The 24,496-nt window shown below is 47.9% G+C and overlaps 1 protein-coding gene across 2 annotated transcripts in view; it reads right to left on the reverse strand.

Annotated features, from left to right (window-relative positions):
* Positions 1–24,496, reverse strand: part of GTF3C1 (general transcription factor IIIC, polypeptide 1, alpha 220kDa) — an 85,428-nt gene that overhangs the window by 47,707 nt on the left and 13,225 nt on the right. For both annotated transcript variants that reach the window (XM_011933459.1, XM_011933460.1), the window contains exons 5-7: positions 21,424–21,520; positions 16,685–16,808; positions 1,761–1,913 (exon numbers count right to left, since the gene is read on the reverse strand). In XM_011933459.1, the coding sequence (XP_011788849.1) occupies positions 1,761–1,913; positions 16,685–16,808; positions 21,424–21,520 (374 nt within the window). The remainder of the gene's footprint in view (positions 1–1,760; positions 1,914–16,684; positions 16,809–21,423; positions 21,521–24,496) is intronic.

Here is a 24,496-nt window from a genome sequence, read left to right on the forward strand (position 1 = left end):
AGGAACTGGGAGGTAGGCAGGGAGTCCCAGCAGTAAAGCACATGAGCCGCAAGGCAGACTTGGTGGTAAAGCTCTTTGACTTTTCAGAAGTATCTTCCTTTTGGCCGGGTGCAGTGGCTCACGCCTGTAATTCCAGCACTTTGGGAGGCCAAGGCGGGCAGATCATGAGATCGGGAGATCAAGATCATCTGGCTAACATGGTGAAACCCCGTCTCTACTAAATATACAAAAAAATTAGCTGGGCGTGGTGGCGGATGCCTGTAGTCCCAGCTGCTCGGGAGGATGAGGCAGGAGAATGGCGTGAACCCAGGAGGTGGAGCTTGCAGTGAGCTGAGATCGCGCCACTGCACTCCAGCGTGGGCAACAGAGTGAAACTCCGTCTCAAAAAAAAAAAAATTAGCCGGGTATGGTGGCACATGCCTGTGATCCCAGCTACTTGGGAAGCTGAGGCAGGAGAATCACTTGAACTTGGGAGGCAGAGGTTGCAGTGAACTGAGATGGCGCCATTGCACTCCAGCCTGGACAATAAGAGTGAAACTCCATCTCAAAAAAAAAAAAAAAACAAAAGAAAGAAAGAGAAAAAAGAAAGAGTTAAGGGCAGCGTTTCCCCAGCTGTGCTGTGAGGAACCCATTCTGAGAGATGTGAAGGGAGCTACCAAACAGCCCTCCAAAAAGGCTGGGCCGACCCCACAGCTCAGTCAGATCCCCTGTAGCTGCTTCACCTTCTGCTCTGTCCTCCCGGCAGGGACCTGAGGCCACACCACCTACGACACTAGGTCACTGCTGTCCTACACAGAAGTTAGGGGACCTGGGGAAAGGGTTAGGAATTAGAGAGAATGTTTTCTTTGCCCATTTATCATAGATTCCTGGCCTGTGGTAACACCAGACCAATCTTAGAAAACAACAGATAGCTCTTGAACCTTTGAATAATAATAGTAATAGCTTTCTTTTTTCAGTGTTTTTTATCCACCAGACCCTATAGCAGCTCTTTTATTTTGATGTCATTTATCCTCATAATGTGCTAGTGCTGATGCTCTCGATATGTGATGGTTAACCTTAGGTGTCAATGGGACTGGATTAAGGGATACCCAGATCACTGGTCAGGATTTACCTCTGGGTGTGCCTGTGATGGTGTTTCCGTAGGAGACTGGTGTGTAACTCAGTGGACTACGTGGGACAGATCTGCCCTCCATGTGGGCGGGCACCATCCCATCAGCCAGGGGCCGAGACAGAACAAGAAGCCAGAGGAAGGCGAACTTGCCCTCTCTTCTGGAGCTGCAGCCCCCTCTGCTGCTGCTCTTGGCCATCAGAACTCCAGGCTCTCCATCCTGAGGTAACTGGGACATGCTCCCACGGCTTCCCTAGTTCTGATGCTTCCCTGGGCCTCCAGCTCGCAGACAAGCTAGTGGGACTTCTCAGCATTCATAACTGCACGAGCCAATTACCTTAATAAGCTCCCTCTCATACATCTATGTGTATTTTTCCTACTGATTCTGTGTCTCTGGAGAACTTCAAAACGCCTGCTTTTACAGATGAGGAAACTGGGGCTCAGAGGCCTCATTAAAGTCATATGGCTAAGCGGCAGAGAAAGGATTCAAACTCCAATCTGACCTCAAAGCCTGAACCCTTCCGGGGAACCAAGGCGCTTCCCGTTGTATTACATTCTCTATAGCAGAGTCCTCTCTCCACATGTGGGCAAAGCACTTCTTGACTCAGATTCTCGGGAACCACATCCAAGCTGGTGTGGGAACAAGACTTACTGAGGTCGTAGGTCTGCGTGAGCATATCCCGCTCAAACACGATGTCCACGGGAGGCACTGTCTTGGAGATGACCTCCTCATCCTCGTCATCGTCATGGTCATTCCGTTTAAATTCCTTCAGCAGCTTGAGGCACCGAACCATGACATCGGTCCCTGGCAACATAAGCACGGGTTTTCCAGCAATAAGTGAAAGCAGCGCTGCGTGGGGGAGGTGAGGGGTTCTGAAATATCACAGCACATGTCGGCAAAGACAGAGATCCCCACAAAGGTCACACACATCACCATGTCCGGAGGTTTAAAAATGGCTCTTCCTGGACCATAAGACCTGACATTGTATTCCATAAAGCTGCTTTTTGTTTTTAGAAGAATGAGGGAAGAAAGCAATGCAAATGGAAGGAATAACGAGGTGCTATTAGTTCTGTTAAATCAAGTCGCCCTCTCCTGCTAGAGACCAGCTCCATGACAACAGGAGACGTGCCTGTCTCTTCCCAGCACCCAGGACACGGCCCACACTCAGCAGGCATGCAAGCGGTATTTGCCAAAAGGATAAAAAACATCTTTTTCCTTTTAAGCTAATACTCACTGCCAATAAGGTGTGGCAGCAGTGTAAACGAGCTGTATAACCCTTCTAGAGCATTTCAAGGGGATTTTACAACGATTCCAAGTGTAAACATTTATTCCAAGAAAACAACTCAAAAGGAGGACAAGGCTATCAGTACTAACAGGTTCACTATAGTACTCTTTATAGCATCAGAGCAATCTTATGAGTACTACAAAAAAACCAGCAACGGGGGTGGAGGGTGGCATACCTACCAGCCACCTCACTTTCTGTGGACTAGTGTCTGCCTTCAGATCATCGCACTGCACCTATACTGCAACCTACAAAAGTAAAACATGGGGAAAAAAATAACACACTAGTGCCTACGGCTATAACAAGAGAAAGATAAGTGTACATGTAGGTAAGAACTAGAAAAGATACAAGGAAAAATGGGGACTTCTTGATACTTGACATGTGCTAACTCATTCGGTCCCAACAACCCTCAGATGAAGACGCTAGGGAACAGAGGAGTTGAATAACTTGTCCAGGCTCCCAACAGCCTGTAAGTGACGGGAAAAGTGACTCAGTCAGGGTCACCGGTCTCCAACATGAACACCAAGATATCCTGCGATACACGATAACCCGGAGTGGGAAAACTGCCCTGCAAAGATGTTCACGTCTTCATCCCCGGAACCTGTGAACATGTTGCCTTCCATGGCCAAAGGGACTCTGCAGAAGTGATTAAATTAAGGCGTTGTGGATTTTTGGGGGTCATTGTTGTCAGGGTGAAGTTAAGCATTTTGAGATAAGATTATCCTGGATTATCTGGGTGGGCCCAATGTAATACCACAGAGTCCTTAGGCTGGGCATGGTGGCTCACATCTGTAATCTTAGCACTTTGGGAGGCCAAAGCAGGGAGGACTTTGGGAGGCCAAAGCAGGGAGGATCGCTTGAGCCCAGGAGTTCGACACCAGCCTTGGCAACACAGCAAGACACAACTCTACAAAAAAATTTTTTAAATCGGCCAGGTGTGGTAACATGTGCCTGTAGTCCCAGCTACTCAGGAGGCCGAAGTGAGAGGGCTGCTTGAGCCTGGGAGGTCGAGGTTGCAGTGAGCCCGGCTCACACCACAGCACTCCAGCCCAGGTGACAGAGACTCTGTCTCAAAACAAAACACTAAACAACAACAATAAGTCGTTAAAAGAGAGAGGCAGTAGGATCAGAGTGAGAGACTGGAAGATGCTACACTGCTGGGTTTGAAAACAGAGAAAGGGACCACAACCCGGAGAATGCAGGTGCCTCCCAGAAACTAAAAAAGGCCAGCGAATGAATTCTCTTCTAAAGCCTCCAGAAGGAACACTGACCTGTAAATATCTTGATTTTACCCCAGTGAAAGCCATTTCAGATAGTAATCTATCTGCGTGGTTTGAAGTCACTAGGTTGGTGTAATTTGTTACAGTAGTCATAAGAATAATAGGGACAGCTTCTCCACCAGCTTTCATCAGCACGTGGATGCACAGAATCCTGGGTGCTACAGCAAGGAGTGGGCACTGGAGCCCAGCCCTCTAGTACAGGACCCTACCCGCGAGTGTGAAATGCCACCCCCGACAGCACAGAAGACTGAGGTCCGAGGAAAGTCAGGACCAGCCACCTCCACTCAAGCAGGAGGTTCTTCTGGGGGCACAGCATGTGGCTTGCCGGTGAAGTTCACAAATAAGCATCTTAGGGCCTGGAACTCAGGAGATGCCTGGAACTCAACAGACCTCAGGAGACACTCTAGGGGGAGCCAGCCTAGGGCAAGCGGCCAGCAGAAGTGGTCCCGAGGCACCAACCTACTGCTGACCCCTCCACTCCTCACAGCAACAGAAAGTCCCCCAGGACACGGCTTTTCATTAGAGGCAACCTAAGGCCCCAGTGCAGGCCTGAAGCCTCAGCTCCTGCCGGGTCCCCGCCGGGCCCCCTGCCGTCCCTCTTGGCTTTGCCCTGTGCTCCAGGCCCCTGCCCTGCCCTCTCCTGCAATCCCTCTCTTTCAGAATGGGAGGCTTAAGCAATCAGGAGGGGAAATATGGGGACAAGGGGACTCTCGGGACTGTGGACATGAGTAAGAACTATTTAAAGCCTCGGGCACTGGGACGGGGTCCCCTGCCAGGCTCCCTTTCTACAAGTAGCACCTCTAGCAGCTGGTGGCCAACACACCCAGCACACAGGAAGACAAGACCACCACACCATTCTCCCCTAGACTGTCCTCTAGTCAAACCACTCCCAACCCCCACCCCACCATGCTGCTCACACGAGCAACCTATTGCTCCTAATAACACTACGACCATTTATCCAGTACTACATCCTGGATGCTGTCCTAGGCTCCCTGTATGCCCTATGAACTGACCCTCACCATGGCCAGAGGAGGTAAGGGTGATCATTCCAGTCCCACATGAGAACACTAAGGAGCTGAGGAATTCACACAAACAAATGTCCCTTTGCCAGTAAGAAGCTGGCATTTACCAGGCAGTCTGGCTCCAGAGTCCAGGCTCTAAACCTTTGGTTTAGATACCCCGATTCAAAACGTCCCTGTGACTGGGAATAGCTGAGTGACCCGGGGGTTAGGGATGCTGGCTTCTGCCTGAGCAGCAGCACAACACAGCACTTAGGGGAGTCAGACCCAAGGCGTCCTCAGCCAGTGGCCCAGCGCTATTTCTTCTCCTTTTAAACTTCCTTAAGAGGCTAATTAGCTAGGAAAAGGCACACAGGACAGCCCTCAAAATAAACACGGTGGAAGGCAAGAAACGGTACTAGTAAACTCGTGACCTCAGTAGGCAAAAACGAGAAAAAGCCTCACAGCCTTCAAAGCTTCTGATCTTGGCTGGGCGCAGTGGCTCATGCCTGTAATCCCAGCACTTTGGGAGGCCGAGGCAGGCAAATCACTTGAGGTCAGGAGTTTGAGACCACCCTGGGCAACAGAGCAAGACTTCATTTCCTTAACAAATACAAAAAATTAGCTAGGCTTTGGAGGTGTGCATCTGTAGTCCCAGCTACTCGGGAGGCTGAAGCAGGAGGATCGCTTCAGCCCAAGAGTTTGAGGTTGTAGTGAGCTATGATCACACCACTGCACTCCAGCCTGGGCAACAGAGTGAGACCCTGTTTCAAACAAAACAAAACAAAACAAAAAAACAAAAAAAACCCTTCTTCTCCCCACCAAGTTGGTTCACTGTCCTCACCTCTCTGCTAGTGGAGAAACTGACATCCATCCCATGCCCGCCTCCAACAAATGGCACAACTACCTCCTGAATAAACGTTTGGAGGGAAGGTAGGGATGAACTCGGGCTCCAGGGCCAGGCAGAGAAGTGTTTCCATCTCAAGTTCCACAGCTCCCCATGTCTGTGACTTTGGGGAAATTACCAAGTATGACTCTTTGTTTTCCGACCTGCAAAATGGGATGACAGTGTTCTCTGTGTCATGGGGTTAACGTTAGCATGGCCGAGACAACATCTGCACAGAGGCTGGCATGGAGCAATCCCTCAACATGACCACCTAGCACTTGCTGGGAGCCAGGCACCAGCAAGTGCACATGCCAAGGGCAGTACATGAATTAACCCATAAAATCCCACAACCCCAAGGGAGGCAGGTCCCCGTAAGCTCCATTTCACAGATGCGGAAGCTAAGGCACTTGCTCAAAGTGATGGCGCTATGGAGTGGCAGAGCTAGGATGTCAGTCAGCCCAGGCTGCCAGCCTGCAGTGTGGATGCACTCGGCCAGTAGGGGAGTTATTCTGAATAGTACCACCAGCATCTAGCACCGCACAGAGGCATGACAAACATCAGTGGCATTCAAGGTGGCGGGCCCCCTCTTATTGTGGGATAAGCCCCAAAGCTGCCCTCTGGTCATGATGGCTTGACTCCTGGAGACTCGTGGGAAGGCGCCCCCCTGCTCTGGTTCTGAGCATGAGGCTCAGCTGTTGGCCATGGGGGCTGAGGGCGATGCGGGAGGACTATGAGCTGTTCTGTGCAACCACAATAGGCATCATCAGCCCCAGGACCCACAAGACACCCATGACCCGGAGCAGGTGCTGTGGGTGGGCCACAGCTGAGGCTGGGCCCAGCGTGAGGCGGCTGTGCTTCCAGAAGGCCTGGAGTGACTCTCCGAATGTTTTGGCCATGGGATCTGTGGCTCTGCCTGCCCCACAGGGCATAGATGATTTCTCTGCTGTGACTCCCAACTGCGCTGACTCTCTTCTGTATCTGCCCGGCAAGTAAGCCCTGTTTTATTTAACCAAGCTGTGTCTGGCTTTGCTCTTTCACAACATACCAATCACAGAAACATTTTCCTTTCCCCATGCCGTGACATCTTTTTTTTTTTTCTTTTGAGACAGAGTCTCGCTTTGTTGCCTAGGCTGGTGTGTAGCCGCATAATCACTGCAGCCTCGAACTCCAGGGCTCACACGGTCCTCCTACCTCACCTCCGAGTAGCTGGGACTACAGGCATACAACACCACGCTCGGATCATTTTTTTTATTTGTTGTAGAGGGATCTTGCTTTGTCACCTAGGCTGGTCTAGAACTTCTGGCCTCAAGTGATATTCTTATCCTGGCCTCCCAAAGTAGTGGGTTACAGGCATGAGCCACCGAGTTGAGCCTGGTGCACATCTTTCCTTTGGAAACCTTGTGCTGGAGAGGCAGCCCAGCACCATGGTGGGGAAGCCAGACTCTCTGCCACAGAGCTGGCTGTGAGCCCTGCTGCTGTGTCGGGTGGGCCTGGACAAGGTGGCTGACCTCCCTCAGCCTCAAGTGTCTTGCCTGAAAACTAGGCCTGGTGACAGTGTTTAGCCTTGTGGGGAGAACTGTAAGAGATCAGGCAGGTAAATGACGGAACACTGTAGTGTGTGCCTTGTGATTCCAAGGGACCATCCGGAAGGAGTTCCACCAGCCCTGTGTGCCTTTCCGACAGTTCTAGAGTTTTACCAGCCTCAGAATTTCAGTTTCTATTATTAAAATCCCTCTGGCTCCTACTTGCCTTTTTGAAGGTACCTGTTCCAGACTACAAGTCAGCTAAAGCCAAAAGCCACAGGGGCAGAGCAAGACCCAAGTAAGCGCACATCATCCAGGGTGACTGGGGCGTACTGCCCCATTTAAGCTACCACCTCAGTGACCAGCAATTCCCCTGGGAGGAACTGGGGACTTGCTAATGGCAACCCCTGGTCCCTGGACACAGGGCTTTCTTCCCAGGAACAAAAGGCAGGTAAGATACAACCAGCACCCACTCACAGGCATGAGGAGTTTCAGGCATTTTAAAGACATGGCATGCTAATAATATTAGCAGTCCAACACAAAGGAATCACATAGATCTTTTGTGTCCAGGATCCAAGATGGACTTCATTCCAACATTCTGAAGACCCAGAAGAGAAAAAGAGAAGGAGTGACTTCTTAAGGAGCACCTAGTATGAGCCAGCCATTGTGTTTGGTGTTTTCGGAAGCGATTTTACTTACTAACCACGTGGCTTCTGCAAGTTATTATTGCCATTTTAGGAGAAAGAAAATTGACACTCAGAGTGGTCATGTGATCTAACCGATGCCTTCCACACTAGGCCACCTGGCTAGGCTAGAATTTCAAATTTCTATCAGAAAGCACGATCCATTGCAAAGGAAAAACCAGAGTAGCTGTGAGATGGAACCAACAGTCTGTGTTTCTCTCATTCCCAGTGAAAAATCCATCTGGCCTCCTAGCAAAATGACACTCTCAACTGTGATCAACCCAAGAAAGAACAAAAGCAAGATGGGAACAAACGAACCCCACGGCAGCTTTCCTCTTTAAGGATCACAAGCAATAGGAAAGTCCTACTGGTAAGCCAGGCAGATGTCCCGTAAATTCAGTGTGTTACCTCCCCCCCAACCCCGCCCAAAACACACACACACACACACACACACACACACACACGCCTGGCCACAGGCTGAAAGCACAGAATTCAGGGAACACTGAATGACAGAGGTGGGGGTGCTGCAGCACACACCCCAGGGCAATGGTGGTACAGGTTAAATAAATTATGGGCTCCAGAGTCAATCTGTCTGGTGTTACCCTGCCTCTGGCAGCCTTTGCTGGTTGTATAACTTGGCTATGTAATATGGCCTCTAGGCCTGTTTCCTCAGCTATAAAATAGGGACAATAATAGTATCTTCCTCACAGAAACCTTAGGACAGCGCCTGGCGTGGAGGTAGTGCTCTGTAAATGTTTGCTACTGCTTTTACAACTCTGATCGTTACTACAGCCTTGGAAATGCACAGCTTTGGAGGATCAAGTGGCATACCCAGTCACCTGGGCTGAAAATATCAGACAGTGCTTGGGGCCTTTAACTCGATTTGACTCCACAAGCATTTATTCTGTGCTGGACCCAGAACACAAACAGATGAGAGAGACAGGTTTCCTGCCCCTGCAAAAGGTTGTGTGTGTGAGAGAGAGGCTGGCAGGCAGCACAGGAAGGACAGTGTGCTCAGGCTTCACATGCCTGGGTTTCAATTCTGGCTCAGCCATGGGGAAGCTCCTTACCTCTCTGAGCCTCAAGTTCTTCATGGGTAAAATGAGGGTAATTCTAACAGCATGCCTAGAACAAGCTGGTAGTAAGGACTAAATGAATGAATGCATTCAAGGGCCCCAGCGTAACACTTGAGGCAAATTAGGTACTCAACGCATGCTCTCTGGTTGGTTGACTACTAGCAGGGCCAGCCAACCATGCTGGGAAATGTGCTACAACACCCTCAGGACCCTGCTTTAAGCATGCACAGAGCTTGGAAATGAGAAAGAGGCAGGATGGGGCTAGGCAGGGGACAGCAGAGAGAAGAGGTGGCATTCGGCTGGGACAGTAAACGATACTAAGAATTGTCTGATAAGGCAGAAGAAGACAGGTGTTCCAGGCAAAAGGAAGGGTATGAGCAAAGGCGCTGAGATGCAAAAGGGGCCTACTGGGCAAGGGGAGGGGAGAGGGCAGGAATGAAGGTGAGGATACAGAGAAAGGTAGCTGTGGAAGGTTTCTATGCCAACCATAGTATATTTTCTTGTTTATTTTGTAGGCATGATGTTTGAGACTGACTGGAAGCTATTTCTGCAGTGGACACGGAAGCTGGCTTGGAGGGAGGAAGGCCTGGAAGGGAGTCCAGATCCACAGACCCTCAGGCCCCTGGGAACTGTCCTAGGCTGGTTTTACCGTTAGCCAGTGTCCCAGCCAGGCTCAGGCCCCAGGCACTCACCTACCCGATTTCCACTTCCTCCTGAGTTCAGCCTAGTTTCACATGGGAGGCAGCAGAGTAAGTAACCGACACTCTATTCAAATCCCTGCACCAGCACTGCCCAGCTCTGTGACCTCAGGCAAGGGACGTGTGCCTCTGTTTTCTCATCGGTGAAATAAAGAAAAAGAAAGAGGGGAAAAGAGAAAAACAAAGAGAAGAAAAAAGAGAGCGAGACAGAAGGAAAGAAAGGAAAGAGAGAGAAAGAAAGAAAACAGTACTGACAGGATTGTATGGTTAGAAGGACTAGAATGAAAGAAACAAGGCTGGACATAGTGGCCCACGTCTGTAACCCCAGCACTTTGGGAGGATAAGACAGGAGGATCGCTTGAGCCCAAGAGTTCGAGACCAGCATGGACAACAAGTGAGATCCTATCTCTACAAAACAACAATTTTTAAAAAAAATTAGCTGGTGTGGTGGCACACCCCTATAGTCCGACTACTTGGGAGGCTAAGGGGGGAAAATTGCTCAGCCTGCGGGGCTAAGGCTGCAGTGAGCCATGATCACAGCACTGCACTCTGGCCTGGGTGAGACAGAGACCTTGTGTTTGGTCTGGTTTTGTTTTGCTGACACAGAGTCTCACTCTGTCGCCCAGGCTGGAGTGCAATGGCGTGATCAGCTCACTGCAACCTCCACCTCCTGGGTTCAAGCGTTTCTTCTGCTTCAGCTTCCCAAGTAGCTGGGATTACAGGCGTGCACTAACACACCTGGCTAATTTTTGTATTTGTAGTAGAGATGGGGTTTCACCATGTTGGCCAAGCTGGTCTCCCTCCTGACCTCAAATGATCCGCCTGCCTTGGCCTCCCAAAGTGCTGGGATTACAGGCATGAGCCACCATGCCCAGCCAGCCTTGCCTGGACTGTCATCTTGAAGTTTTTTCCACTTCCCTCCACTCCAAGACTGACCACAAAATGGGATAACACTATGGCATCTCGCCCAGTTCTTGCCTCTTTTTAGTGCCTCTACACAAGCCCACAGGGTCTTAGGTTTTTCTCACTAATTGTGCGAGGAAACAAAGGTACTGACAATAGTACACATGGAAGTTTACAAGGGTTCAGAAAATTATATAAACGCTCTTGGTGTATAGCTTCTGAGTCAATCACCTCCCCAAACCCTTGGGCTGAGTTGGTAGCTGACTTGAGGTCCCCAATGCTCTCTCTCTCTCTTTTTTTTTTTATTGAGATGGAGTTTCGCTCTGTCACCCAGGCTGGAGAATAGAGGTGCGATCTCAGCTCACTGCAACCTCCACCTCCCAGGTTCAAGCGATTCTCCTGCCTCAGCTTCCCAAGTAGCTGAGATTACAGGTGCCTGCCACCATGCCCAACTAATTTTTTGTAATTTTAGTAGAGATGGGGTTTGACCATGTTGGCCAGGCTGATCTTGAACTCCTGACCTCAAGTGATCCGCCCACCTGGGCCTCCCAAAGTGCTGGGATTACAGGTGTGAGCCACGGCGCCCAGCCTCCCCAGTGCTCTTGAAGTGTGATCAATAGATGGGAAGGGCTGGTGTCAACTGTGCAACGCTAACAGCAGCAGCGAACCTCTCTTGAGGGCTCTGAGCCAGGCGCCATTTAAGAAGGCCATATTCCTCACTGAGAAACATCCCAGTCGCTGCACTGGCCCCATGGATACCTCCATCCGCTGCCAGGCCCTCACCCTGTACGGTTATTTCCCCTGCTCACAAGTTCTGACACTTGCCTTCAACTCTTCCTAGCGCAGGGATCATTCCCCTCTCAGCCTGCACAGGCATCAGCCAGCTACACCTTAGAGAGGTCTTACAAGAAAATCTTAGGGCCTCTCCCTCAGCGCACGGCCAGTCACCCATCCTGTTCCAGCCTGCTTCTCTTCCCCAGTCCTCACACTCCTCCTACCTGTCCCCAGTGTGCTCTTCCAAGAAACACAACACATTTCCCTGCTGAGGGAGGACAAAGCCTCCTGCTGTCTGCAGGACTGAGTGGCTGGTCCCTCCTGGAGGAGAGCAAAGAGGAGGGAAGAGGCCAGTTCCCGGCAAAGGGCGCTCCCCAGGTGCCTGGGTCCCTTCCAGAGAACCGTCTAGGACTCAGCAGAGGTCACTCAGCCCAGAAATTTACACCCTTGGGGCTCTTACCCCTCTTTAAAGTTCTTGCTTTCAACAGAGCTTCTGCCATATTACCATGTCTTTCTTTTATTTCTCTTATTCATTTTTTAAGCTAGTGTTCTTTAATCACTTTTTAACCATTTTCCCTCCAGCATAATCAATTTTCTAGGCTTTTAACATCTCTGACAATCTTTTTCTGCTCTTTTTCTGTTCATGTTCACCTTTTATCTTTTTTGTTTTTCTAATCTTTATTCTTTTTAATTCCAGTCTTTTGGTTTCAAAGCTCCTTTAAACTTTTGGATTTATTTGTTGCATTCTAATCATTCTTAATATGGTTCATTTCTTTTTTCTTAGCTTGTATACATCAATCCTACTTTAACTTTTTAACCGTGCCTGTTGGCCATTTTAACTATCATACTTTAATTTGCTATACCCTGCTAAGTTTCTTGGTTATTATTTACTTTTTAAAATTTTAATAGCTTTATTGAGATATAATTTGCATATCACACAATTCATCCATTTAATCTGTACAAGTCAATGATTTCTTACTATATTCACAGGCCCCTGCATCCATCACCAGTCGATTCTAGAACATTCTCTTCACCTCAAACCCTTTCTCGCTCCTCTCTCCCCGCACCCCTGCCCTAAGCACTCACTATCTACTTCCAGATTCCCCCATTATGGACTTTCCTATAAATGGAACCATACAGTCATGGCCTTTCATGACTGACCACACCTTCCCCATCGAATGGGCTTGGCACTTTTGCCGAGAATCATTTGACCATAGATGTGTGGTTTATTTCTGGACTCTCAGTTCTATTCGGTTATCTGTCTACCCTTGTGCCAATATCACACTGTCTCCATTACTACTGCTTTGCAGTAAGTTTAAAAAGCAGGAAGTGTGAGTTCTGCTTTATTATTCTTTTTCGGGATTGTTTTAGCTCTCTGGGTCCCTCTGCATTCCCTGTGAATTTTAGAATCAGCCTGTTAATTTCTGAGGAGTCAGTTGGGATTCTCACACGGGCTGTATGGAATCAGTAGATTCGTTATACTGTGAAGTCTTTGGATCCAGGAGCCTGGGATGTTTTCCATTCACATAAATCTTAACTTTTAGCAACATTTTGTAGTTTTCACAGAGTATATGTTTTGTACTTCTTTTGTTAAATGTATTCCTAAATTACTGTGAACAAAATTGTTTTCTTCATTTCATTTTCAGACTGTGCATGGCAGGTCTGTAGAAACACAATGGACTTCTGTATACTGATCTCATGTCCTGAAATCTTACTGAACTTTTTTTTTTAGGGTCACAGGAGCAACAGTTCTGAGGAGAGAGTCCATCTCATTCACAGCTACTTCACCCCACAGTCCTTTCAATGCTGAACTTGTGACAACCTGGAAAAACCAGCCAGTTGACCGCCTCAGTCATTAGCCCCAGGGAGCACAATTTCTGTGAGTTGTTTCCAACTGTGATCATTTTCCGACAGACGCTGAGTTCACTTCTACTTCTCTCCCTTTCTTTTCTCAGCACAATTTAAAACACAGAATGACTGGTAAACACTTGAAGAAAATAATCCAAATTTGCAAAACAGATCAGTTCAGAGGGGCTGTTTACATTACTAAAGTTTTTTTGCTTTTTGCAAAACAGATCACTGAAGCCTTCTGTGCAGTGAAATATGCATTTGAAAAATACCTAAATCCAAATTCGTTAAGGAGTTTTAGAAATAATTCATATACTAGATCCAGGTATATCTGTAAATTTAAATGAAATAATACATCATCTTTATTTATTATTTGAGCTTTATCTCCTCCATAATGCCTTAGAGGGAAGGTTTTATGTCAATTTTGCAAACTGGAAAGACAAAGCTCAAGGTAAAAAACCCCTGAAAACTGCTTCATCTCTTGCCTCCTACATATGGAAAGTAACTGAAGTGGCACTTAATTAAATTAAATTTGCTCAGCATCTGCTTAGCGCCTACCCTGTTTCAAGCAGACACTGCACAGCCTTTAAAAAGGACATAAAGCATGAAAAGCGTGTGGTCACCACCCTGAAGGAGCTCAGGAGCTAGCTGGAAAGAACTCACACAGATGAGTAACTGAGCTACAGTGTGCCATGGAAGTGAGGGAAGGACTCACCATGAGCCCAGGTTTCCAGCCGCAGCAGCAGAGGTGGGTGACAATGTGGGCAAAGACATCATCCCTCCAGCCATCAGAATGGCTCCTTGTGCATGCGTGTGACAATCTAAAACATCCTGACCATCATCATCTTGGTGCCTGCTGCCTTAATCCAGCACAAGGAGCCAAAGCCACCACTGTCTGCGCTGTAAGTCATGCTGATCTTTCTTCTGGAAAGTCCTCTTGTCCCAGCACCAGGCTTCAAGATGATGGAAACCACTCACTGGGCAACGGGTCCTATGCATGAACTTACTTTCAAGGGTCAGGCAAATGACATCCCAGCGTGAAGCAGGCCGCAGGCTACACAGTGGGAAGCAGATGTCCACGGTGAGAGGGGAAAGAGGGGAAGGTGAGCCCCTCCAAAATGGGGCAGATCCCTCTGCCTAGCTAACTGCTAATAAAGGAATGAAGTTCAATGTTGCCTAATTGCATTTTTACACAGAAGTTGACAGTCAGACTTTTTAGGTGAAAATTTCTGATTTTTAAATGCCAGCAACAAATTCAACACAAACACTGTGAGCCAAACAAAACACACGGCTAGATTGGGCCTGTGTGTCATCAGCCTGTGGCCCTGCTCTATGTCTACTGTCACCTGTAAGTCTCACAATATCCTGGAAAGCGGGTACTATTATCCCCTAGATAATTCAGGTGAGGAAACTGAGGTATACAGAGATCAAATCACTTGCTAAAGGTCACCTTACCAGATAGTGATGGAACAAGAATTCTAACCCAGGGCTGTCTTACTCTCAAGTCCCTTCAGGTGTGAGGTGTTAGTTTCAAGTTAGTTTGGTTAAATTTCCAGGGACCTTAGGCTCAGGAGAAGCCTTTCTCTACAGTTGCCTGTCTAGCAAAAAAGGTTCCTTAAGGAACTGAAGTTTCTCCTTAGTTTCTCTTTACTTTAAATATAAATTACTTCTGTCTTTTCCTTAACACCTTTCTTCCAACAGGACAGGAAATAAAAATGATTACTAGCTCCACAGGCCCTGAGTATTTTAGGCATTCAGGCCGTTAGACTTCAAAGTCAAATACTGAGGGATGAGTGCAGTGGCTCACGCCTGTAATCCCAGCACTTTGGGAGGCTGAGGCAGGCAGATCACCTGAGGTCAGGGATTCGAGACCAGCCTGGCCAATGGTGAAACCCCGTCTCTACTAAAAATACAAAAATTAGCTGCTGTCATTTCCTGTCCTGTTTTCTTTGTAGTTGAGGGTTTACTCCTCTTATATCCCTTTTCATCACTATGGTGAAGTTTGGGTGGAGTGCAGATAAATGCGTATATTCCAACTATCACCTTTTACTGGAACTCTGACCCGCAGCTTTTAAAATGATTCTGGTTAATCAGGAGGAGTAACAAGGATGGGACAAAAATCAAGACTAGATAAAACTAAGTGGACTTGGTGTCTCATGCCTATAATCCCAGCATTTTGCGAGGCCAAGGCAGGAGATCGCTTGAGCCCAGGAGTTCAAGACCAGCCTGGGCATGATAGCAAGACTTCGTCTCTACTAAAAATAAAAATAAATTAGCCCAGCATGGTAGAGTGTGCCTGTAGTCTCAGCTACTCATGAGGCTAAGGCAGGAGGATTAGCTTGAGCCTGGGAGATCAAGGCTGTAGTGAGCCATGGTTGTGCCACAGCACTCCAGCTTGGGCAACAGAGAGAGACCCTGTCTAGGAAAAAAATATAATGGAGGCTGGAGTGCAATGGCGCAATCTCGGCTCACTGCAACCTCTACCTCCCGGGTTCAAGCGATTCTCCTGTCTCAGCCTCTGGAGTAGCTGGGGTTACAGGCATGCGCCACCATGCCTGGCTAATTTTTTGTATTTTTAGCAGAAATGGGGTTTCACCATGTTAGCGAGGCTGGTCTCCAACTCCTGACCTCAGGTGATCCGCCCACCTCAGCCTCCCAAAGTGCTGGGATTATAGGCGTGAGCCTCCGTGCCCAGCCTAAGGAAGGTTTTTAAAGTTTCATAGTCTGTTCCTTAAGTTAACTTTCTTAGAAAGCTCAGATCCTGCCTCTGCTGAGTACTGACTGTTTAACCTTCTGTAAGTTACTCAGCATCTCTTCACTTTAATTTTCTTACATATAAAATGGTGACAATACCACCAACCTTACAGGGCTAGATAACAAGATCATGCAATACAGAGTAGGCACTTCACAAAGGCAGGCTAAAGAATGACAAGTGGCTGGGAGTGGTGGCCCATGCCTGTAATCCCAGCACTTTGCAGGGCTGAGGCGGGTGGATCACTTGAGTCCAGGAGTTTGAGACCAGCCTGGGCAACATATCGAGACTCTGTCTCTACAAAAAAATACAGAAATTAGTCGAGTGTGGTGAGGCTGAGGTGGGAGGATCGTCTGAGCCCAGGAAGGAGAGATTTCAGTGAGCCGAGATGACGCCACTGAACTCCAGCCTGGGCAACAGAGAAAGACCTTGTCTCAAAAAAAAAAAAGGGTGAGTGTGGTGGCTCACACCTGTAATCCCAGCACTTTGGGAGGCCAAGGTGGGTGGATCACCTGAAGTCAGAAGGCAGAAGTTGCAGGGAGCAGAGATCGCACCATTGCACTCCAGCCCAGGTGACAAGAACGAGACTCTGCCTCGAAAAAAAAAAAAAGATGAACTTGTTTATTTGGCACCATAAAAGTATGATTTTGGAGGACACCACAGAGATGTTTGCTGGAAGTTTGTTTAGCAAACATTTTCTAGGCACTTTCTATACGGACAGTCCTGAGCCAGGCACTGAGGCATAGAGGTGAATAAATATGTGAAATCATTATGCCGCAAGGCAGAATGTGGTCGGAGAGAGAGGCTGAAGCTTAGAACAGAGAAGTAAGAGCCAGCCAGCCAAGGGAACAGAAGCTGAGACTCTGCGTTACCTTTCTTTGTCTTACAAGGTCCGCATTCAGGGTGGATCTCTTGCAAGCGAAGAGACACCACCTTGGCTAGTCCGGCGTTCAGCATATACTGGTACAGACGCTTAAATGTCCTTTCACACAGCCCCTGCCAAAACACAATTTAAAGGCTACTATTAGACACAGCAAGATGTCTGAAATGACTAGAAAGTCATGTAAATGAACACAAGTTCAGGACCTGAATTAATTGATTATCTTGAGGTACTAACGAGGAAAGCCTGCCAAGCTACCTTGTCAAGGGACCAAAACAAGGTCCAGAGCAGGATATAAACGATTCTACCTTTTGATTAGAGAGGGGGAAAGAGATTCGCTTCGCCAGATCCTGGAAGGGTATGCAGGGGTGGGAATGAGGCAGGCGGGAGCGCAGGAGTGGAGACTGAAGATTTCATTTGATACCTTTTCATGTTGTTTTGCTTTTTTAACTATGTAAGTGTATTACTAATACAAACACACACACACAGACACACACCCCTGTCCCTCAAAGGCAGTAGACAAAAAGAAAGGGGTAAAAAATAGGTTAAAAAATGTTATAGGCTGGGTGCAGTGGCTGACACCTGTAATCCCCGCGCTTTGGGAGGCTGAGGCGGGCGGATCACTTAAGGCCGGGAGTTTGGACCAGCCTGGCTAACATGCGAAACCCTGCCTCTACTAAAAATAGAAACATTAGCTGGGTGCGGTGTCATGTGCCTGTAATTCCAGCTACTCAGGAGGTTGAGGGCGAGAACTGCTTGAACTTGGGAGGCGGAGGTTGCAGTGGGCTGAGATCGCACCACTGCACTCCAGCCTGGGTGACAGAGTGAGACTCTGTTTAAAAAAAAAAAAAGGAAAAAAAATTGTAAAAATTTACATGTGGTCTGTGAAGTTACAACAGAATAATAATGGGTATTTCCATCTCATCACTCCTATTTTTGCAAGGCTGAAAACCACAATGATCCTAGGAACATCTCCCCTGCAGGGGTGACCAACAGCAGCCTCCAGTGCAGGTCGTGCTTTTAAAATTGATACAATGTTTTTCTTCAAGAAAGTAATTTACTTGCCAAAATTGAAAAGTGAGGGATTTCACATAAAAAAAGACCTAGATTCTGGCTTCTCTTGAAAGGCTAAGATCTGGCAAGCCAATGCTAGGACTGTAGCTCCTCACAGCAACAGTGAACAGGAGCCTCGATCAGCTGCTCTTCAGCAGGGCCCACCCGGCTCCAGGGAGTCACAGCCTTTGCGCTCCCCCATCAGAGCCTCCAACAATGAAACTAAAGATCAGTTGCCATTTATCACCATTTTTGTGCTGATTTTCTCTAATGGTAGTTAAGAGGAAAGTTAATTTCTTAAACCTATACTATATCAAAAATTTATTTTACACATGGTCCATTTTGCTTGTGGGTATCACCCTCCTGGGCACTGCTGCCATGTGATTTTGCAGTCCCTGGAGGAGTAAGGCAGGTTACCACGGCTCCCAGTGAAGGAGCGAACAGCAGGAGGCATTCGTGACTGAGAGCTGTTTGCTGAGTCTTACAGGTTTCCTCTTACACCCTGGGGAGAGACAGGGAGCAAATGTCTGTGGGCTGCTGCCGCCACATATGTGTGGTTACCTCCCAGGCTAACCAGCACTCCAGCCCTTGGGTGGCAGAACATATGGCTATCAAAACAATACAGATGACTCACATATGGCTCATTCAAAGCCACTGGCTTGTACATAGAGCATCTATTGTTAATCTAGCCGTGCCCCCAGCACCAAAAAAAGACCCCATGGAAACTCATCCATTAGATCCCAGCCCTTGACATATGGCACTAAGCGCTGGACCATCCTAAGAGGGGAAGGATGATGTAGTCTTTCCTTCTGAGGGGCTGCCATCAATGACTTGCACAATCTGGCCAGCAAAAAGAGAAAAAGGGAGTGAGTCTTTGTACCAAATCTCCCCCAAAGGCAGCATCCATATTCATGGCCTCAGCTTCATCTATAGGCTAATTTTCACTGAATCCTGCTCAGCTCTCTGTGACCCCAATTTCCAGCTGTTGACTAGACATCACCAGGGGAAAGTCATGGAAGATCTTCATACCCAATACGTCCAAAACTCAGATTTGTCCTGTGCCTCCTCTTCACCCAAATCTGCTCCTCTTTCTGACCTCTCTATTTATTCAACTCTCATTCAGCAAATATTTACTGAACATCTACAGGGGGCCAGGTACTGTCTTCATCGTGGGGGCTCACAGTGAGCAAGCAGATGTGATCCCTGCCTCATAAGCCTGCCTTTGCGCTGCCTCGGTGAGCAGCAGCCACTCCAGCAAATGCACTGGCTTCATCTTGAGATCCTCCTTCTTCAAGTCACCTCTACATCCCAGTGCAGGCACTCACCACATCTTGTTAGTTCCACCTCCAAAATGTTTCTCAAACAATTCCAGCCCTCATGGCCACAACCTCACCACCTTCTTCCCATCCCCTTCCCTCTACCAGCTCATCTGCCTAGACTGCAACCTCCACCTCCCAGGCTCAAGAGATTCTCTTGTCTCAGTTTACCGAGTAGCTGGACTGGTGCATACCACCACCCCTGGCTAATAACTTCTTCATTTCTACACAGCCAGCAGCAGTGCATAAGGCTAAAGCTTCAAGGCTAAAGTCCCCACTCCTCAGCCAGCACTCCAGTCCTTTCTGATCCGGCCCCTACCTTCCTATCCAGCCACACAATGTGCCGGCTGCCCTCTGGATTACTGCCCACTTCTAAGTATGTTGCATGGCCTTCCACAACTCATGCCTTTGCACTAGCTCTTCTCCTTTCCCTCAAATGCCACTTTCCCTCTGTCTGTGTAGGGAAAAGCCCAGCTCAACTGTGCTTTTGGCACAGCTCTATGAGGTTTTCCCTAGTTCTCTAAAGAAAGCACCCCTCTCCCTCTACTGGTTTGGCTACATCCTTCCAGGTATGTGTTCACACGCCTACCCTTCTGGTTAGACAGCTCCATGACAGTGTGAGACCTGCTGTCATTCTGGCTAACTTTCACCATCTTATTGTGGAACACAGTTCTAACTCAACATACACACTCCCTGAAGTATTTGTTGAATGAATAAGTGAAAGGCTGTCCAGTAATAGTCAAGGCTTGCTGCTAACACAGACCACAGGGCTGACCTGAAACCAGACTAGCCCTGTCTCCCTGCCCCTGAGTGACTTGGTAGGAGGGAGGGTTTCAATCTCCAGAGTCTGCATGGGCTGGACAAGCAACATCAATCCACATGGTGGCCAGTTTTTTGTTTATTAAGCCGGTAGGAAGTTCCTTTGTTTCTGCCAGGGTTTCCTGAGAGGCCTTCTCCGTCTATCTTTGATGTTCTACTCTGGTAAACTCAGACACGCAGAAATAAAACACTTCTCCCCTACTACAAACAGCAGTGCTCATGGAATGACAAAGGGCCCTGCCTCCCTGCCTCGTGTCTGAGAGGTGACAGGAAGCAGGTGGACTGCAGGGGACCCAGTCAGCGCACAACTAGTTCCAGCTAACTGCTGTCAGGAGAGAGGGCAGACCCAGGCTTCTCAGTTCTCGAGGAAGACTGGAAACCTAGACTTTTATGGAAAGTCTCAATTTCTTAAAAAATGCTAGGTCAAATTGATTTTTAACAGACCAAGTCTGGCCCAGAAGCCTCCAGACTGTAACCACTGCTTTAAAGAGGCTCAGGCAGGCAGTGAATCCAGCAATGCGGAAGATACCTCCTTTCCCTGTGAACAATGAAATCAGAGACTACAACTCCACCGATGCAACGCGGAGAAAGAACAAGGACTGTCCTGGTGCCTGTGGTCAGACTGAAGACCACTCATTAGGGGACTAATTACTAGTCACCAAAGAGCTTGACTTCAAATGTTCAGTTTTAAGTTCTGGTTTCACACACAGGGCAATCTTGCTGTCCTTCCATCTCTAACGTTGGCTCTTTCCTGACTTGCACTGAAACCTTCCAATCAGATTGGAAGCAGCACCCCTCTGCCTTTCTCCCTCTCGCCTTTCTCCCTCTCACGCTCCCTCCACCACAGCCTCTGCTCCAGGGCCCAAAGACAAAGCTGGTCAACAGCTGCCTTCCTCCCTGCATCCTCTCCCCTCCCCCTCAGGACAGCCACTCTGCTATTTCAGTACAAAACCACTGGGAACAAGATCACAAGCTTGATTACAGAAGTAAACCTAAATGCCACGTTTTCCTATTCCGTCTGAACTTTGATAATAGGTCCTAGAATGAACTCCAGGGAAAAATGGAAGTCAGGCAAAGGCAAGAATTTAAATGAAGGACAAAGCACTCTCTCATTCTAAAAAAAACAGCTGGGCGCGGTGGCTCATGCCTGTAATCCCAGTACTTTGGGAAGCTGAGACATAAGCATCACTTGAGGTCAGGGGTTCAAGACCAGCTTGGCCAACATGGTGAAACCCTGTCTCTAATAAAGATACAAAAATCAGCAGGGCATGGTGGCGGGCACCTGTAATCCCAGCTACTCAGGAGGCTGAGGCAGGAGAATCACTTGAACCGGGAAGGACACAGTCCGTACTCCAACCAGGGCAACAGAGCGAAACTCTGCCTCAAAAAAGAAAAGAAAAAAACAACAAACAAAGGAAAATCTCATTTGCATCAAATCCAGAATAGGGCGTTGGGTTGCAAATCATTCATCTATGCCTGACAAGACCTCCCGGCTATGGTACAGATCACACCGAGCCCCGCCCATGGGAAACCCCAGGCTCACCAGCTCTTCCCTCAGCTTTCCCAGCGTCTCTATACAGTTAGTTCGTGTGCTCAGCATGCCGGAAAGCTTCTCCATGAGGATGTCGTATTTGCTCCTCCTGCAAGAAACATCGAGCAACTCGTTTTTTCAAACCTGTTGCTGAAGTCAATATTTACTGCCTGTTTCTTAAAGATGACAAAGCAAGACTTGACTTAATCATTTGACAATAAATGACAGAATATTTTAGGTCTCAAAGATCATCCAGCCCAACTCCTACCTTCTACAGGTGGAGAGACTGTGGCTGTGAGAGGTTGTCATGTCTAAGGCCACCTTTCTAGAGGCAATGTACAGACTAGACTCTAGGACTAAAACTTGCATGACATGACTCTGTAAAACATCTTTCATTTTTACAATACTTTTAAGTTTAGGAAGTATCACACATATCTTCTTACAAATCACTTGGTGAGGGGCCAGGCAAAATCCCAGCACTTTGGGAGGCTGAGACAGGCAGATCTCTGGAGGTCAGGAGTTCGAGACCAGCCTGGCCAACACGGTGAAACCCCATCTCTACTAAAAATACAAAAATTAGCCGGGCGCGGTGGCTCAAGCCTGTAATCCCAGCACTTTGGGAGGCCGAGACGGGCAGATCACGAGGTCACGAGTTCGAGACCATCCTGGCTAACACGGTGAAACCCCGTCTCTACTAAAAAATACAAAAAGCTAGCCGGGCGAGGTGGCTGGCGCCTGTAGTCCCAGCTACTCGGGAGGCTGAGGCAGGAGAATGGCGTAAACCTGGGAGGCGGAGCTTGCAGTGAGCTGAGATCCAGCCACTGCACTCCAGCCTGGGCAACAGAGTGAGACTCCGTCTCAAAAAAAATAAAATACAAAATAAAATAAAAAATAAAAATACAAAAATTAGTCAGACGTGGTGGCAGGCACCTGTAATCCCAGCTACCTGGGAGGCTGAGGCAGGAGAATCGCTTGAATCCAGGAGGTGGGGGTTGCAGTGAGCCAAGATCGCACCACTGCATTCCAGCCTGGGTGACAGAGAGAGACTCCGTCTCAAAGAAAAACAAAAAACAGATCACTTGGTGAGGAAGGATGGGGGTTATTCTACAAAGTTAACAGGCTTTACTGAAGTTCAGGCTGGAGACACAAACCTAGGTCTTCTTTCTCTAAATCGAGTACTCTCCTTACTCACTGGGACGCCACTCTGATCCTGAGGCTCTGGTTCCTGCTCCTGACTACACTGGCGTGGCAGAGGCCACCTTCCATCTCATTTCTACTGTGAAGCGGATGTCATGATCAATGCTTCCAAGCTAACGGCCAGCAAAGGAAGCTATTTAAAAACACTGAAGGCCCTTGACTGTGTAAGTCTAGGGGGAGCTCAGGGAGGGGTGCAGGGAGAAATCTTGTAGCCAGTTCGGCTGGACAACAGCTTGGCTTGACTTACAGTCCTAGGGGGATGGAGAGCACACGCATGGGATCCAGAGACTGCACCCACTTCCCCATCTGTATTGCCTCTCAATGAATGAAAGAATAAATGGAGGGACAGATGGTTAATGCATATGAGCCACTCTGCATAGGAGGCACTGTGTCACAGCCATTTAATACAAGAGGCAATGGTGTTTCAAAGAGATCAAGTGACTGCCCAGGTGAGGGGCAAAGACAGAAATACAGATCTTGACTTGATTCAGTGTTCTCTCTCCTACACCACAGCTGCCACCCTGTGTTCTTGGCAGAACACAGGCTACACACAAGTGAAGAGTTTGGTGAAACAGTTACTTAATCAATGGATAGCATAACCCAGTTAAAATGTGAATTCATAAAAGATGCTTCTCTCTAATACTGTACAGTTGGCTCTTGGATAACATGGGTTTGAACTGGCCGGGTCCACTTATACACAGTTTTTTTTTCATATTTATTGAAAAAATATTAGAAAAAATATATATATATTAGAATTTTTGGAGATTTGTGACAGTTTGAGAAAACCCAAACTGTATAACATTAGACATATTGAAAAAATTAAGAAAAAGGTATGTCATTAATGCATAATATATGTGGATACTAGTCTATTTTATCATTCATTACCATAAAATATACACAAATCTATTATAAAAAGTTAATCAAAACTTACGCAACCATTTACAGACCATACATGGTGCCATTTGCAGTGGAGGAAATGTAAACAAACATGAAGATGCGGGATGAAATCAAACCTGCATAAAATTAACTGTAATACAACAGTGTACTACTGTTATTAACTTCATAGCCACCTCCTGTTACTATTGTGGCAAGCTTAAGTGTTGTGAGTATTGGCTTAAAAATGCCATGACAGGCCGGATGCGGTGGCTCATGCCTGTAATCCCAGCACTTTGGGAGGCTGAGGTGGGCGGATCACCTGAGGTCAGGAGTTCGAGACCAGCCTGACCAACATTGTGAAACCCCATCCCTACTAAAATTAGCCAGGAGTGGTGGCACAAGCTTGTAGTACCAGCTACTTGGGAGGCTGAGGCAGTAGAATTGCTTGAACCCAGGAGGTGAAGGTTGCAGTGAGCCGAGATCGTGCCATTGCACTCCAGCCTAGGCAACCGAGCAAGAGTCTCTTAAAAAAAAAAAAAGCCATGTGATGCTCATCATCTCTGCATAAGCAGTTCCTCTCTAGTAAATTACTGCAGTAAAAAGTGATCTCTTCTGAGGTCGGGAGTTCGAGAACAGCCTGACCAACATGGAGAAACCCTGTCTCTACTCAAAACACAAAATTAGCCGCGTGTGGTGGCGCATCGCTTGATCCCTGGAGGCAGGGGTTGCAGTGAGCGGAGATCACGCCATTGCACTCCAGCCTGGGCAACAAGAGCGAAACTCCGTCTCAAAAAAGAAAAAGGTGATCTCTTGCAGTTCTCACGTATTTTTCCCCGTGTTTAGTGCAATACCATAAACCTTGACTGACACCATGGGACCCATACAAAGGGCCACTAGTGATGCTGGAAATGCTCCCCAGAAGCTCCCAAAAAGTCATGACACTTCAAGAAAAAGTTAAATTGCTTGACGTGTACTGCAGAGTGAGGTCTGCAGCTGCAGCTGCCCGCCATTT

The sequence above is a fragment of the Colobus angolensis genome, unplaced genomic scaffold (genome assembly GCF_000951035.1).
Source record: "Colobus angolensis palliatus isolate OR3802 unplaced genomic scaffold, Cang.pa_1.0 Scaffold128, whole genome shotgun sequence".
NCBI classification, from domain to species: Eukaryota; Metazoa; Chordata; class Mammalia; order Primates; family Cercopithecidae; genus Colobus; species Colobus angolensis.